The sequence below is a fragment of the Neodiprion virginianus genome, chromosome 1 (genome assembly GCF_021901495.1).
Source record: "Neodiprion virginianus isolate iyNeoVirg1 chromosome 1, iyNeoVirg1.1, whole genome shotgun sequence".
In the NCBI taxonomy this organism is placed as follows: Eukaryota; Metazoa; Arthropoda; class Insecta; order Hymenoptera; family Diprionidae; genus Neodiprion; species Neodiprion virginianus.
The window spans coordinates 21,228,032-21,241,353 of NC_060877.1; the positions used below are offsets into that span (position 1 = coordinate 21,228,032).

Here is a 13,322-nt window from a genome sequence, read left to right on the forward strand (position 1 = left end):
CAAAAGATTGTAATAATTCAATAAAACCAATAATTGTATCTTGTACGAAGTATCATGTTAAAATATACGACAGCTTCAAGTGCTGCGTTAACACTAGTGCAAACAATTCATTTAGAACTGTTTGACGTATGAGCTATACAAATCCATGTTTTACAACCATACGATTGGCATTCAACTTTCAACGCATTTTATTAACCATGGCTCAACACCACGAACTGCATTCTATATCTTGTCAGAAAAATCGTGTTACTTGGAACTGTTTACCTGCACTCACATTTTATCGTCATATAATTTGCGTCAACTTATAAACACGCTTCGTCAATTTGCTCAACACCGTTAACAGTATTTGCCATAGAAAATAACGTGATAACGAAACGAGGTATGAATTACCCTCCGTTCGTGAACTTTGTGAAAAAAAGCACTATCTTGTGAAAAATTATTAACAGCATTTTTTCGCAGACATTTAGCAAATCATATACGCTCCCTGACAAAAATCAACGGTTCGATGCAGTTATCATTGGAAAACTTTTCAGAATTACGTAGCGATGCGATTTACTTCTATCCTGAAATAATCCCGGTGTATTATTTCACGCACTGGGGTTTCTTAAGTCGAGTGATGCACTTTCTGTGTACGGTACTAATTAATGAAATTAATGGAAAAGTGAAATCGAATTAACGATCCACGTGCGGTAATCTGTACGACGTATGAGTATGACAGTGAGGAAAACCCGTCCACCCTCATTTCGAACAGGAGTGAGTGGGTCTTTGGTCGGAAATTTGAGGGATCCAACTTCGTGTCGAGTAATAAATTTACCAGCCTTGAACGTCTCGAAAATTCTACGAGCTGATCTGAATGGTCAAATAAGTATGTTGGTATGCGGTTCATAAATTTTCTGATTACGGCATGTCAGTTTTGAAATAAAGAGAAATCGTATTCGTCGCTGGAAAGCAGAAAACATACGTAAAATTTTTTATTCATTAAACCGTCCAATTTTAAGAAGTAATAAGATTTATAATCTAATTCAGCATCTAGTAGAACGATATTACCGTACAGTTTTCATTCGGGGAATGTTGAGGCATGTCTGGGCGGGAAAAAAAGTATAAAGAATATCGTGTGTAAGTTTTAGGTTGAAATTCGTAATATTGTGGAAGTTATCGGTGATTTAGCTGAAAGGCAGTCGGGCGGCCGAGCGCGTCGTTACTTCGCTAAACTTTGAATTCGATTATCAGTAAACATAGTTTTCAAAGTAGCTGGCTGAAATGTTTTCTGGATGCTAGTATCAAGTTAGTCCAAATTTTGATACAATGGTGTTGTATAGTTTTTCTCCCTCGCCTTGTAGGATTTCATTTTTTTTATTTTTTTTTCCTTTATTCCATCACTTTCATTCTTACTAAACCAAAGATATCGAGAATGTGGGGTAAAAGACGAATGCTTTGGAATAGTTTATCACAGCACAAAAATGAATCAACCACCGAGACAAAAATTTTATTACAAACGTCGTAGTGTTAAATTGATAAAACGTGGATATCGATTTATCGGCAATCTATCTCTTTGAGTATAGTCGTGGAAACGCTGATCAGTGACTGAAATTGTTTGTGATAACAGTGATGATGCAGCAGCAGAGGAGCAGGAAAATGATATTGTGTATACGTTTGGTATCTGTTAAGATGTCAATATTTTCGTTAAATAAATCGTTCAACAGTTTTGGGATCAATGAAAAAATTCAGTACCCCAATATCTCCAGGAAAGTCTTGGACGAGTGGAAAAAAATTCAACACTTTTGCAAATTACTTTCAATGGTGAACCTGAGACTGGAAGGTTATTTGAGTCTGCCACAGTGGATCCATACAGTGTAGGGTTAAGGGTGAATCAAGCTAGGCGTTATTGGAGAGGAATAGGTTAGGTGACTGCGGGGTTATTTAGTGAGTAAACTGACTACGGTGGTGGCAGTAGACGTGGGTGTATAAAGCCGTGCATAAAGCTTGAATTATTATTCTTAGCTCGCGGATAAAATCAGCACCGCGGTTTCGAGTGCATGGAAGTGAGTAGGTGTAATAACACGAAACTGAGGAGATCTTAGGGAGAAACTGAAACTCGACACGCTCTATCAGTTCCACGGAAACTTATTAGCAGCTAAGGATAGTTTAAATTAGTATTAAAGTGTTCCCGACAGATGGAATACACGGTTGGATGTTATACCGGAGGCGCGGCGGTACATTCAAGCCAGCTGCATGGGTGGGGGTGGAAATTGAGACCAGGGGTGAAGGGATGTGTGTACGTGTGTAGCAGACTCGCTTCTCCGAGCTTGGTAAGCTGGAATTTTTCTCTTACGTTTAGTTTCACTTTGAAAGTGGTTCCCGGTGTAACGTCGCGTACAGCTCTTAAAAACAGAGTCCGCGTTACGTAGCTAGAAAGGTGGAAAGCTCGAAAGCTCGCTTTAATTCCATACATGTGCCTGAAAAAAAACATCCAGAGAAGGAAAACGATTAACATGAGAAAGACGAAGTGTTAAGTTATACATGTATGTATTGTATACACATGCATTCAGGCCCGGAAGTCATCGCTGCTAATTGTCCCGACACAGATTGTCTTCCGCTTTCTATTATTCAGGCATATATTTCGCATGGGGAACAATTGGAGCATGGTGGTGGTAGCCGAGGTAATTTGTTATGTCAATATAATTTTATTCCGTTACATATATGTACGACGTATGATATACAGAAGAGCAGATAAAGTTGAAAAGCTGAAACGATCAATTCCTCTGTATAAATCTCCGAGCTCTGCGGGGGAAAAAATACTGTATAGGGGAGAAAGTGGATAAAGAAAAAGAAATGAAAGAAAGGCTATGCCGTAAAGTATCGCACGGGGAAAACTGTCCGAATCGCCAAGCTATAGCAAATGCTGTAAGTTCGCAATGTCTTCTCGCTTCAATTGTTGTTGGTTGATTTTCAACCAATTAGTAAACCAGGATCGCCAAATCAACCTTGCGATGTTTTCTGAAAATCGGTTCTTATTTCGAATGTTAAACTTCCAGCAGCCGCAATTCTTTAAATGCTCTGGCTACGGAAAAGCTGCGAAGTTTGATTGAGCAAAAATTGATACTTTTTAACAATTTTATTATGAGATAATTCTACACAAAGTACTATTCTAACTATTACACAAGCGTAAACTACGGAGAGCTTTTGAAAGAAATGGAAAAAGAGAATACTGGAATATAAAGAGAAGCTTAGATACCGATGCATTATTTTAGATCGCGCCAAAATGCGAAAAAATCTAACATTTTTGTTGGATTTTACTGTATAACGGTAGTGCGTTTAGTTCGGAAGATTATTTTTTAAAAATGCATGTTGCAATCTTCAAAAATTTAATTCCACAACATTGCGCCGATATTGATTACTATCAACACGTGGTAATATTGAATTTACAATTAAAAAACAAAAGAAAATCTAGTACAGTAACGTTTTAGAAAAAATGTTTTCCGAATGTAATGGGTCATTGTGAATTGGAATTAAACAAATCTACTAGATTTTTAACAATATCGAAACGATTTTCAACGAAGCATCGATGCATGAGCTTTCGTTAATAATTCATACCCTTTCTTGTTTGTATCTTCGAAGAGATATTCGTAGCCTACAAATACAACAATTTGCATTACAGAACAGTTAATGAAGGAATGTGTCTCTTTGATTGACAACTTATCCACAATTTGAATATTCTCTACCCTGCTTATCTGAAATTCGAATTTTGCAAAGAATAATTGACAATTAGGTATTGCAACAACGTTGAACAACGGAGGCCAAATTTGTTGCGCGATAACAACGAAAGAAAATTCAATCTTGCTAACTTTCGAATAAGGGGTTTGAATTCACGGTAATGTCTTCTTTTCCGCACCAAATCAACGTGCATTTTTTGCGTTAGTGACAAAAAAAAAATGACGAAGAGAGGGGGGGGAGGGGGAAATCCGCGAGGTAAGCATGCGTTTGCGGCAGGTCGATGTTAGCTAGAATGCTGGGCATATAGCTTTGACAGAGTGAAGGCATTTCCCTGAAAAACCAGGAATTTTTTACGACGTGCCAAGGCTGGTATCGTCGGCAGGTCGGCGTTGAGCAAAAGACACACACACACACATACACACACAGTCATGTATAATGTATATACGCGGTGCTGTGCGACTAATGGCTTTGTGGCCACGGTTAAAAATGAGGAGAAAAACAGGTGCAATGCAAAGTGAGCTTGTTTTTCCTTTACTTGTTGTTCAAGATCGGTCTATAGATATGGAAGAAAGTTCTGTCGTCCCGCCTGCTTTACAGCTAGGCGCTTATACGTGCCACGACTTTCATCTTGAGGTATTAATTTTGGTCAAACTTTTCTATGCCCACCCCTGTAATATCCACTCTTTGGTTGGCGGTACATGCAACTTTCCATTATTATACGTATCTATATATTATTGTGAGTTAATGAAAAGTAGTCGCGTGTCATATGGCAGTCAACAAATCTCGTTAAATTTCATTTACATCCTTCTTATACCATTTCCCGCTACGGTTAGTGTGCAAATGTACAATCTGGCGGTAAAAACGTAACGGAACGGGGTGTAAGACAGGTAAAAAAAAAAAGAAATCCTCAAAAGCATGTAACATTACAGGCTTGAAATACCACTGACATCAGCAACGCGGTACAAATTTAATTTGTAAAAACTACAGCCGCCTTCAAAGTAGAAAAAAAAGTCTCACCGTAGAATTGAGAATTTAGAAAGCTTCGCTTTGCTAACAGGTTTTAAGAGATTACATTTTGTCGGCATTCTTATACCGAGTGAACAAGGTTGATAAAGGTTTATGCAAATTACTATGAAACAAATGAAAATGAAGGTACCATTTTATGAGCTGGAGTACCAATGACAAAATGCTTTGATCATACTTGATGGTACTTTCAGTAATCGAATTGGTTCTTAGAGTGATAAAATGTACCGGAAGCAAGGATTCAAGAAGGGTAAACACAACATCTACACATTAGAGTCTCCTTATACACAGTGCTTGCAGAGAAGAAACTTCTTACTCACAGATAAAAAGTACCAGAGCCAGAGTTCACACGTGTGCCGTAGTGTGTTTCCTTTGCCTATTCTGCTCTTGGGCATTGTCAACCCTCGCCAAAAAACTATCAACCGTCAACGGTGACGAACATTGCTCTGCAAGTACTTCAACTCGCCTATACTGGTTATGATAAAACTTTGTAACCTGCCAACATCCGTGCGTGACATTCCAATTCCAATAACATCAAACCAGAGACTATACTTGCTTCTCGGACTTCTTGGATCGTGCCTGTACCTACCATCCGATTCCCAATGTCTACACGCATGTGTCAAAGGTGCACAAGAGTGTGCAAACGTAACTGCGTCACGTGTGTATACCTACACAAGTGAGCGGGATTCGCTTCAATCTCAACGCTACTCGAACGGTTCTTCGATGTTATACACATATAACATATTATATTTCCTATATGTTGTACATATTTGTTTTGCCCGCTTGAACCCCGCGAGGTATCGAGTCCGGTGCGCGTATACCAGTCAATTTATTTGGGTACTCACAGATTGGCCAAATATAATACAGCTGATTATCCGATATCAATAAAAGCTCACCCCTGCAGCCTCGATTTGCGGTAACCCCTCTTTTCGTTATAGCCAGGTGCCGCCCTTACACCCCATCTCTCAATATCCGCAGATCGGTTTACGCAAATATGTGTATATTCGAAACCGAATTTGTCGTACTTCTTGGTATCGCGGATATATATCTGATACAAAAAATTTCACAGTTAGCTCCTGAGTTGACCACGGATTCGGCGGTACCTTGTAGGAACTCAACTTTTTATCGGTTAAGCGCACAAAGAAAGGTCAGATAACGTCCCCGACGAAAGTTTAAAGACACACGGCATTTCGTCATTATTTTTCATCGGAAAAAAGCTTCATTGTGACGAATGAACAGATTTTGATCAGGAGAAAAAAATAATGATTCTATTCACTGTAAATCACAGTAAATAATGTTTTACTTTTTCTTCTCTCTCGGTATGAATTTTAAAATCAATAAGTAAGTAATCCTTAAGTGAGTCTTGATAAACTAGTTTTTCTTTTTTTTTTAATCCGAGCAAGTTCTTGGCTTCCAGCTATATTTATTTTAGAAAGTTTACAACTGTTTCAATGGGTCAAAATTTGCAAAATAATTTAATTATCCATCACGTACTCACAACAAAGCAATTGACGTCAATTCAATCGCTTAATATCCACCGTTTTAATTTAATACGTTCTTACATCACGCGGGAGAATCAATACAACCAGATTTTTCCATAATGCGAAATTGCAATTTGAAACTGGAGAACTTATCCGGTTTTGCTACACCAGAAATGCTAACAGAAACTCTTCCGCTATCCGAACTTGAACTTGAACAAACATCGCATTATTATTAGCCAGATAATAATGAGCAAATTCCGCCCCTATAGACGGGGAAAAAACCTCTTTAGCAGCAAGAAACTTATTACGAACTCAGAAGTTTTGACATTTTATTACTTCAGACAGCTAGTATAAAGCTCGTATCATTGTGGCGTATCGTAGGTTTTTTTAGGTCTAAGCTAATCACTGCACGAGGCTAAAAGAAGTGCAGAAAGTGCTGGACCAAAGAAGACGGCAGCGTCTCAAAGATGAAAGGGGTGTACACAGAGCTTGAGTATGGTGGGTTACATGTTTCTGGCTTAAGTGACGCATCGCATAGAACCTAGAAACTTGCGCACCAAAGCCGGGTCAGGGTGTCTTTTGAAAAGTTTTCGCCTAAGCAATCTCTATCTTTCTCTATATACTCACGCGAAGACTGTTCTCAAAGGTTTTCTTTATGCCGTCGAGTCTGCGAGCGGGATCATGCCATTTGTGGCTGGAAGCGCCGTAAGATTGTTTGAATTTTCAGCAAAGTTTCTCACACTTCTTTCTTCAGTAAACGACAGCAGAAGTAAACGTGGTCGCACTGTTTCACGTGTCTGCAGTTACTGTTTTTTTCTTCCCAGATCCCAGATTCTATTGACAGATGATATCCTCGCAAACGAGGTAGTAACGGTATACGTTACCCGAAACTGGTGTATTTGAGAATTTTCAGGGGCGAAATTGAGCTCTTTGAATATGTGATACCGATCCCCCGAAGCGGGAATAAAATCACCGTCATTTCCGATAGGAAATTGGAACAAAGCCGTTGCCGAATTGGATTTAATATATTATAGCGTGAACGGTCGTATAAAATTTGGGAACGTGTTTTATGATACCTACCAAATATCTTTCAAACTATCCTCCCGCACCGTGACTTGATCCGTTTCTTTGCGACTGAGAAACTTCGAAGCGGATGGAGAACTTGATAACCTAAAATTGACGAACTTCATTACAGAAGAAATCCTGAAAAGAATTGTTCAAAAGATTTCAAAGTATGACTAATGTTCCACTCTCATTTATCGGTTGCGAGCGATTCTCCTAAATCCGTGTTCAGCTGGCTACTTTGAACTCTGAAAAATGCTGTGTAATGTACACTATAGATATTACCGAAGTATGAAAGCTCCGTCAAAAGAACATCAAACACTTCCGATTCAGCATCTATTTCAATTTTCCCGAGTGGGAGAAACTGATCTGCAGTCATTCCACCATACAGCCTTCCAAAGGTGAATGCCAACCATTTATAACGTGCCAGGATTGAACCACTGACGGGAGGGATTTTTCAAACAAATCGAAGCCGCGTCTGTCATTAGGTCCCAGGGATTAATGTCCAAGGGATTTTCGTGACGCAATACTCGTACTCCAGTGGCCGGAGAAATACGGTTTATCGCCACAAGTTGACTGAACCAAATTTTCTCACTGCATAGGTACATCTATACCTACTAGCGACCCGACGAGAGATAAATGTACTGTTCACGTTCGAACTTTTCAAATTCAATCTTGGCTCGAAGTTTACTCGAAGCCGCGGTCAACACATTCCGACAACCCTCAAGTAATCATGTAACATTCCTCATGAAATCGTTTCTGAGAAACTGGTATCTTTCCGGAAACTCACACCTTGAAATTAACGCAGATATACTGTATATACTAATGCCGTATTTCAATTAATCATTGGAGAACTCGACCAGACAGGCAAATTGTTCGTCACTATCAAGCCGAGAATTGTTTCTCAGATCAATCTTCGGTAGATGCATAGTCTCCTTGTCATGAAGGCGGCATTGTGGTTACGTAAGGAAGGTAACGATTCCTCAATTCCGTGGATTTGAGGTGGAAATGACGTATCGTTCGATCTGTAACAACTTCGAACCGTGCCATTCGTGTAAAGTCATTCGACTAACGAGCCGTGAGCTTTTGCTGTACGTTTTAGTGCTACATCGTGCAGACTCTTGGTTGTAAAATTATGGCAAGCTCTGAACCATTTGAATCCGTAAACTGGTGAATGCATGCTTGATTTAAGCTTGAAATTCAAGCGACAGTGACGATGGTGTATTCCGATTATAGAGTATCGCCGATACGATAACCAAACAGTCACTCCTCGGGAGTCGATCATGATTCGAAGGTGGAATCAACCCGGGTTGATTCTTCAGCGATCAAAATGGCGGCATAGTCGTTTCCGTGACGAATGTGAAGCTGTTAGAGCAAAAACGAAAAGGTTTGACGACGAGCTTTCGATCGAAACGTGATCCGACTCGAAGTGCCCCGCAAGAATTCATCGACGGGGGGGGTCAATGCACACAACTCAGCTTCCATCGAGTTCTACCAATAGAGTATCAGACGAATTATTCAGTTCCATTGGCAGAGTGGAGCGATAGAAGAACGGGTCACGCTTATTGAAGAGTTTCTGAAATACATTGAAGTGTATAAAGACGATTATGGGAACTGAGGTGGCGAGGAACTTCGAACGTGAGACAAGCGAAGCTGAGAAAAAGTTATGGAGAATACATGCAGGTGATGAAAATGTGGAGATAAAGTGTGTTTTCTACAATTCTGATAGAGTCGAAAGGACATTCTAGAAAAGGTGACGTCGCAAGTTTCGCTAAATTAAAAAAGATTTCTACATTTCTGAGATCGAGTTTCGTTCATACGTATATTTTGATACAATCAGCAATTTGTATCACTGATTGTGAGTTGAATTTGTGGGTTTACTAAACCTTGATGCTACGTACAAATTCATATGGACTTCTTGGGATACCGGTTCTTGATGGGACTCATTCACGGATAAGCATCTCGAACAGTCCTTGCGGCCGACATGAACGGCATTTCATCAGAAGGAAACTGATTTTTGTTTCCGCTCGAATTGCAGGGTTTGTTATGGAATCATTCAATTGGTGAGCCGATTGCTCTGAATTGATTCGCACTCTTGAGTTGTTTTTATCAGATAATTTTTTCGTCGTCACGCGAGCTAGATAAATTTAGAAGATATAAAAACAATGCAGAATTGAAATTTGTCGTCGGAGAGGTAGAATTTCAAAGTGTTATTCAAACAAACTTTGTAATTAAAAATTCAAACGGAACCGCCCGTATATTACAGTTACATATACCTACCCCAGAATCATTTCCGTAATTTGAGTGCCTCGGTCGTTCACTCCATCAGAGCATATTAATCCTCTCATATTGCATAAAAATGATTAAGGAGGAAAGATGAGATGAACATTCAGGAATAGTTTATGACATTAATATCAACAAGGGAATAGTGCACTAATATAACCTGGCTGATTTATTAAATAACCTACTAATATCGTTAACTCAACTTTGGCTACTTTACGAAACTCTTCGAAGAAGAGTAAAGCTCCATTTCAGAACTTAGGAAGTAGCGATCAACTTTTCTCTCGTCATCAAATTGTTGGTCCAAATGGAGAAATTGAGGAGGAATATAAAAATGGAATGAAAGGCATTGAAAAGGCGTCATTTTTGTTACCAAGAACATGCGTGATATAGTGCACTGAAAAATCGGTCAGTGAGATTATGAGATACGGTATCAGGCTAACCTGTGACTCCTCACTTGCTCATGGATTTAAAAATAATCTCTTGCGTATGTGTAATAACCGAATTGTCATCCGATGATTGCTTGAAGCGGCTAAGGATTACAAGATACGATCAAAGGAGGCGATAGACGGTAACCGGAGTTTTGTAATCATACAATACGGTAATATCTTAATACACAGACCACGAAAATAAAATATCTGAGTCGTGATTAAGTATCCGAAATCAACGTGACAAATAAAACCGTGAATATTCTTTCCATGTGCGGTTGCACGATACTCCACAGAGAAGAACGGAGCCGTTGATTTACCGATAAGAATAATGTATAGGTCAAGAATGTGCCAACGTTGTTTCAATGTCAGTAATGGAGCATATAGAAATGTCACGGGATCCCCTGGAGTGCTGGTGAGCCGGTGAGTGACACCAAACACGGATTACTCCGAACGGTCGTCGTTTATCATTCCGCAATAAGCGGTTCCGAATGCGATTACTTTTATACGGAGATGATGATGGTATCGCTAAATGAACGCGAGCAGACTTACCGGCATATCTGAACCATGAAAAGGACATAAAATATTTACTGCGGGAAAATTGTCCGCCCCTCGGCTGGAACGAGGAAAAGGTGCACGAAAATTGGCAAAACGGGTACTTACCCTACATTTTGGGAACTCCTCCTCGGGAGTTGGCCTCTTCCAGCCTAACAGGGGCGGTATGCAGACCAGTGCGGAGAGGAGCCAGACCAGGGCGATCATGAGTGCCGCCCTGGCAGGGGTGCGTTTTTTGAGGTAGTCCACGGCCTGCGTGATACTCCAAAACCGATCGAGGCTGATGAGGCACAAGTTCATGATGCTAGCGGTGCACAATAGCACGTCCATAGCGGAGTAAATGTCACACCACCAGTAACCAAATATCCAATATCCCATTATCTCGTTAGCAAGAGAGAACGGCATGATGATGAGGCCGAGGAAGAAGTCGGCGACGGCCAGACTGGCAATGAACCAGTTCTGAATGTTCTTCAACGCCTTCTCGGTCGCGATTGCGATTATCACCAGCATGTTGCCGACCACTATCACTATCATAAGCAACGTAACGACTATCGAGGCGAGCACTATGTGCGGTAGGCTATAGCCCGAAGGGTACATGCCGCTGACCACGAAGACGGTGTCGTTGGTCAGACTGGCGTTCCAGGCGTAGCTGTCGTTCAGGGACGCGTTGAAGGAGCCGACGTCCTGCATCGCCTCCTGGAGCCTGAAGAGCAAATCTCCGCCGCCACCACCACCACCTCCGCTGTCGATGCCCCCGCCCCCAGCCCCACCACTCCCACCGCCACCCCAAGTCATGTTTTCCTCGGATATGGTGTCCGCGCCTATGCCGCCACCGTAGTCCATGTCGTTTTGCGGACTCGCCATGTTCCTTCACAACGGGGAATCCCGTCTTCTACGGGGAAGCGGCATCTCGCGCCGTCTATCGGGTGCGACTCGAATGCATCCCGAAAGTGAATTTTTACCCTCCCTGTAACCTTCTGTCTTCCTCCACTGCACAATTTACGGCGATTTACTACGCGGGTGTCTTCCAGAATTTTTCAATCGCTTTCATTTTTACTTGGGGAGTTGGATTTTATTACTACTCTTTGAGATCCCTTGATTTTTGGATTAATAATCGCGCACAATGTTTGGTTAGCTTAGTTCTCGAGTGAAGAAGTTGATGAATTACTGTCCCTTTATGTTTTATCGGTTTGTTTAATAAGTTGGACCAAATTTTAGAAATCTGTATGTTTGTTTTCAACGCCCTGCTGAGTTTTGTCTACCTTGTTATTAATACTCGTTACTTGGGACTATTAGGAGATGAGGTTATTGCTTCTGACATACTGTTTTGGTAATTCGTTATGTGGTTGTCGTTTGTGTCTGCTGATAGCTTCCTGTTCGCGTACCGCGTCAGTTTGAGTGAACCTATCGTTCAACTTCGTTTTTCATCTTTAATTTTCAAGCGTGTATTATCGATCGAGAAACCAGCTCGTGATTACTTAATACGCGAAGAGTAGCTATACGGACAAGAAAGTGAAAAAATTGGTCCCGCTTCGTTAGCTTATATAGATTAAGTACTTTAAGACACACAGTTAACGTTATATAGGTATAGGGTTGATTACGCGTCGACAGTGACTCGAATTAAATTCCCCACCGAAATTCTCGCTTCACCATCTGATTCAATTTATATTTATGCATATGTATATGACTATGACTATGCATGTGTGTGTACGTATGAGCGCGAAGCTGTCACTGGTTCTATCTTCCTTCGCTTCGTATCTTAACTCCTAAGTTTTAACTTCTATATTACAGAATTAAGTTTAACGCTACTGTAACGCAGCTTTTGCTATTAAACTGGCTAGAATAGGCGGGGAGGGGAGTCTAAGCCTTGGATACCCGTACTGCTCCGACCTGCTTATTTCTTTCGAATACCTCGAAATATTGAAAGATATTACGTAGACGATCAAAACGAAAATTATACAATGTTACACGTTTATTACGCCTCCCGCACTTGGTGCTAGGCGCGTACACTTATAAATAATAATTCAATCACAGAACGCTACCTATACATGTATTTACATATAATTATAATACGGTTGCGGGGTATGTATATATCTACATACAGTTTTGGTGAAGTAATGTGAATGGTATTGGTACAATAACTGCCCGCAGCACGTGGATCGGGTGCGTTGCTCATTCGCAACAAAACTGCGAAAAGTTAACGATATTTTGAGCTGCCAAATGCCGACGTACCAAGTACAGCATACGTGAAACGCGCGTATTTACATCCACGCATATCATGTACATGTGTATCATCGAGCCTGCAATTACAACGGATTGAAGCCGACAATATCAATAATCCACGGGGTTAATTATTTGCTAAGTAATAGCATTTATCGAATCAATTACATATATACATATATGTACACACACGTATTCGCTCAGTTTAATAGTTTATCGTGCTGCGAATCGCGTCCGAATCGGGAGATATTATATACCTCCCCAGGTTCTATCCTCACGTATATATAGGTATATACGAGTATATACAACTATTTACACAAATTATTCCAAATCTCGCTCGTATCGTCCCTCACATCCTTAACAAAATCCTCTTTCCGCACCGGTGACTAAACAACCTCACAGCAAATCTCTACTGCTGTAATTCGCAGGCGCCTATACGCAGCCCCGTTTCTTGCTGCTCGGATTTCGCTATAGGGTGGTTATTACGTCTAAACCAGGGGGACGAACGCCGTTGCCGATTGCCGTGGCACTAAAGTATCGGATATCTTCTTGCTCTCAG

The 13,322-nt window shown here is 40.7% G+C and overlaps 1 protein-coding gene across 1 annotated transcript in view; it reads right to left on the reverse strand.

Moving 5' to 3' along the window:
- The window catches only part of LOC124299523 (alpha-2A adrenergic receptor), a 201,585-nt gene extending 190,349 nt beyond the window's left edge, over positions 1–11,236 (reverse strand). Inside the window, exon 1 of the mRNA XM_046752784.1 lies at positions 10,652–11,236. Within this exon, the coding sequence (XP_046608740.1) occupies positions 10,652–11,233 (582 nt within the window). The 5' untranslated portion in view covers positions 11,234–11,236. The remainder of the gene's footprint in view (positions 1–10,651) is intronic.
- Positions 11,237–13,322: the final 2,086 nt, after the last annotated feature.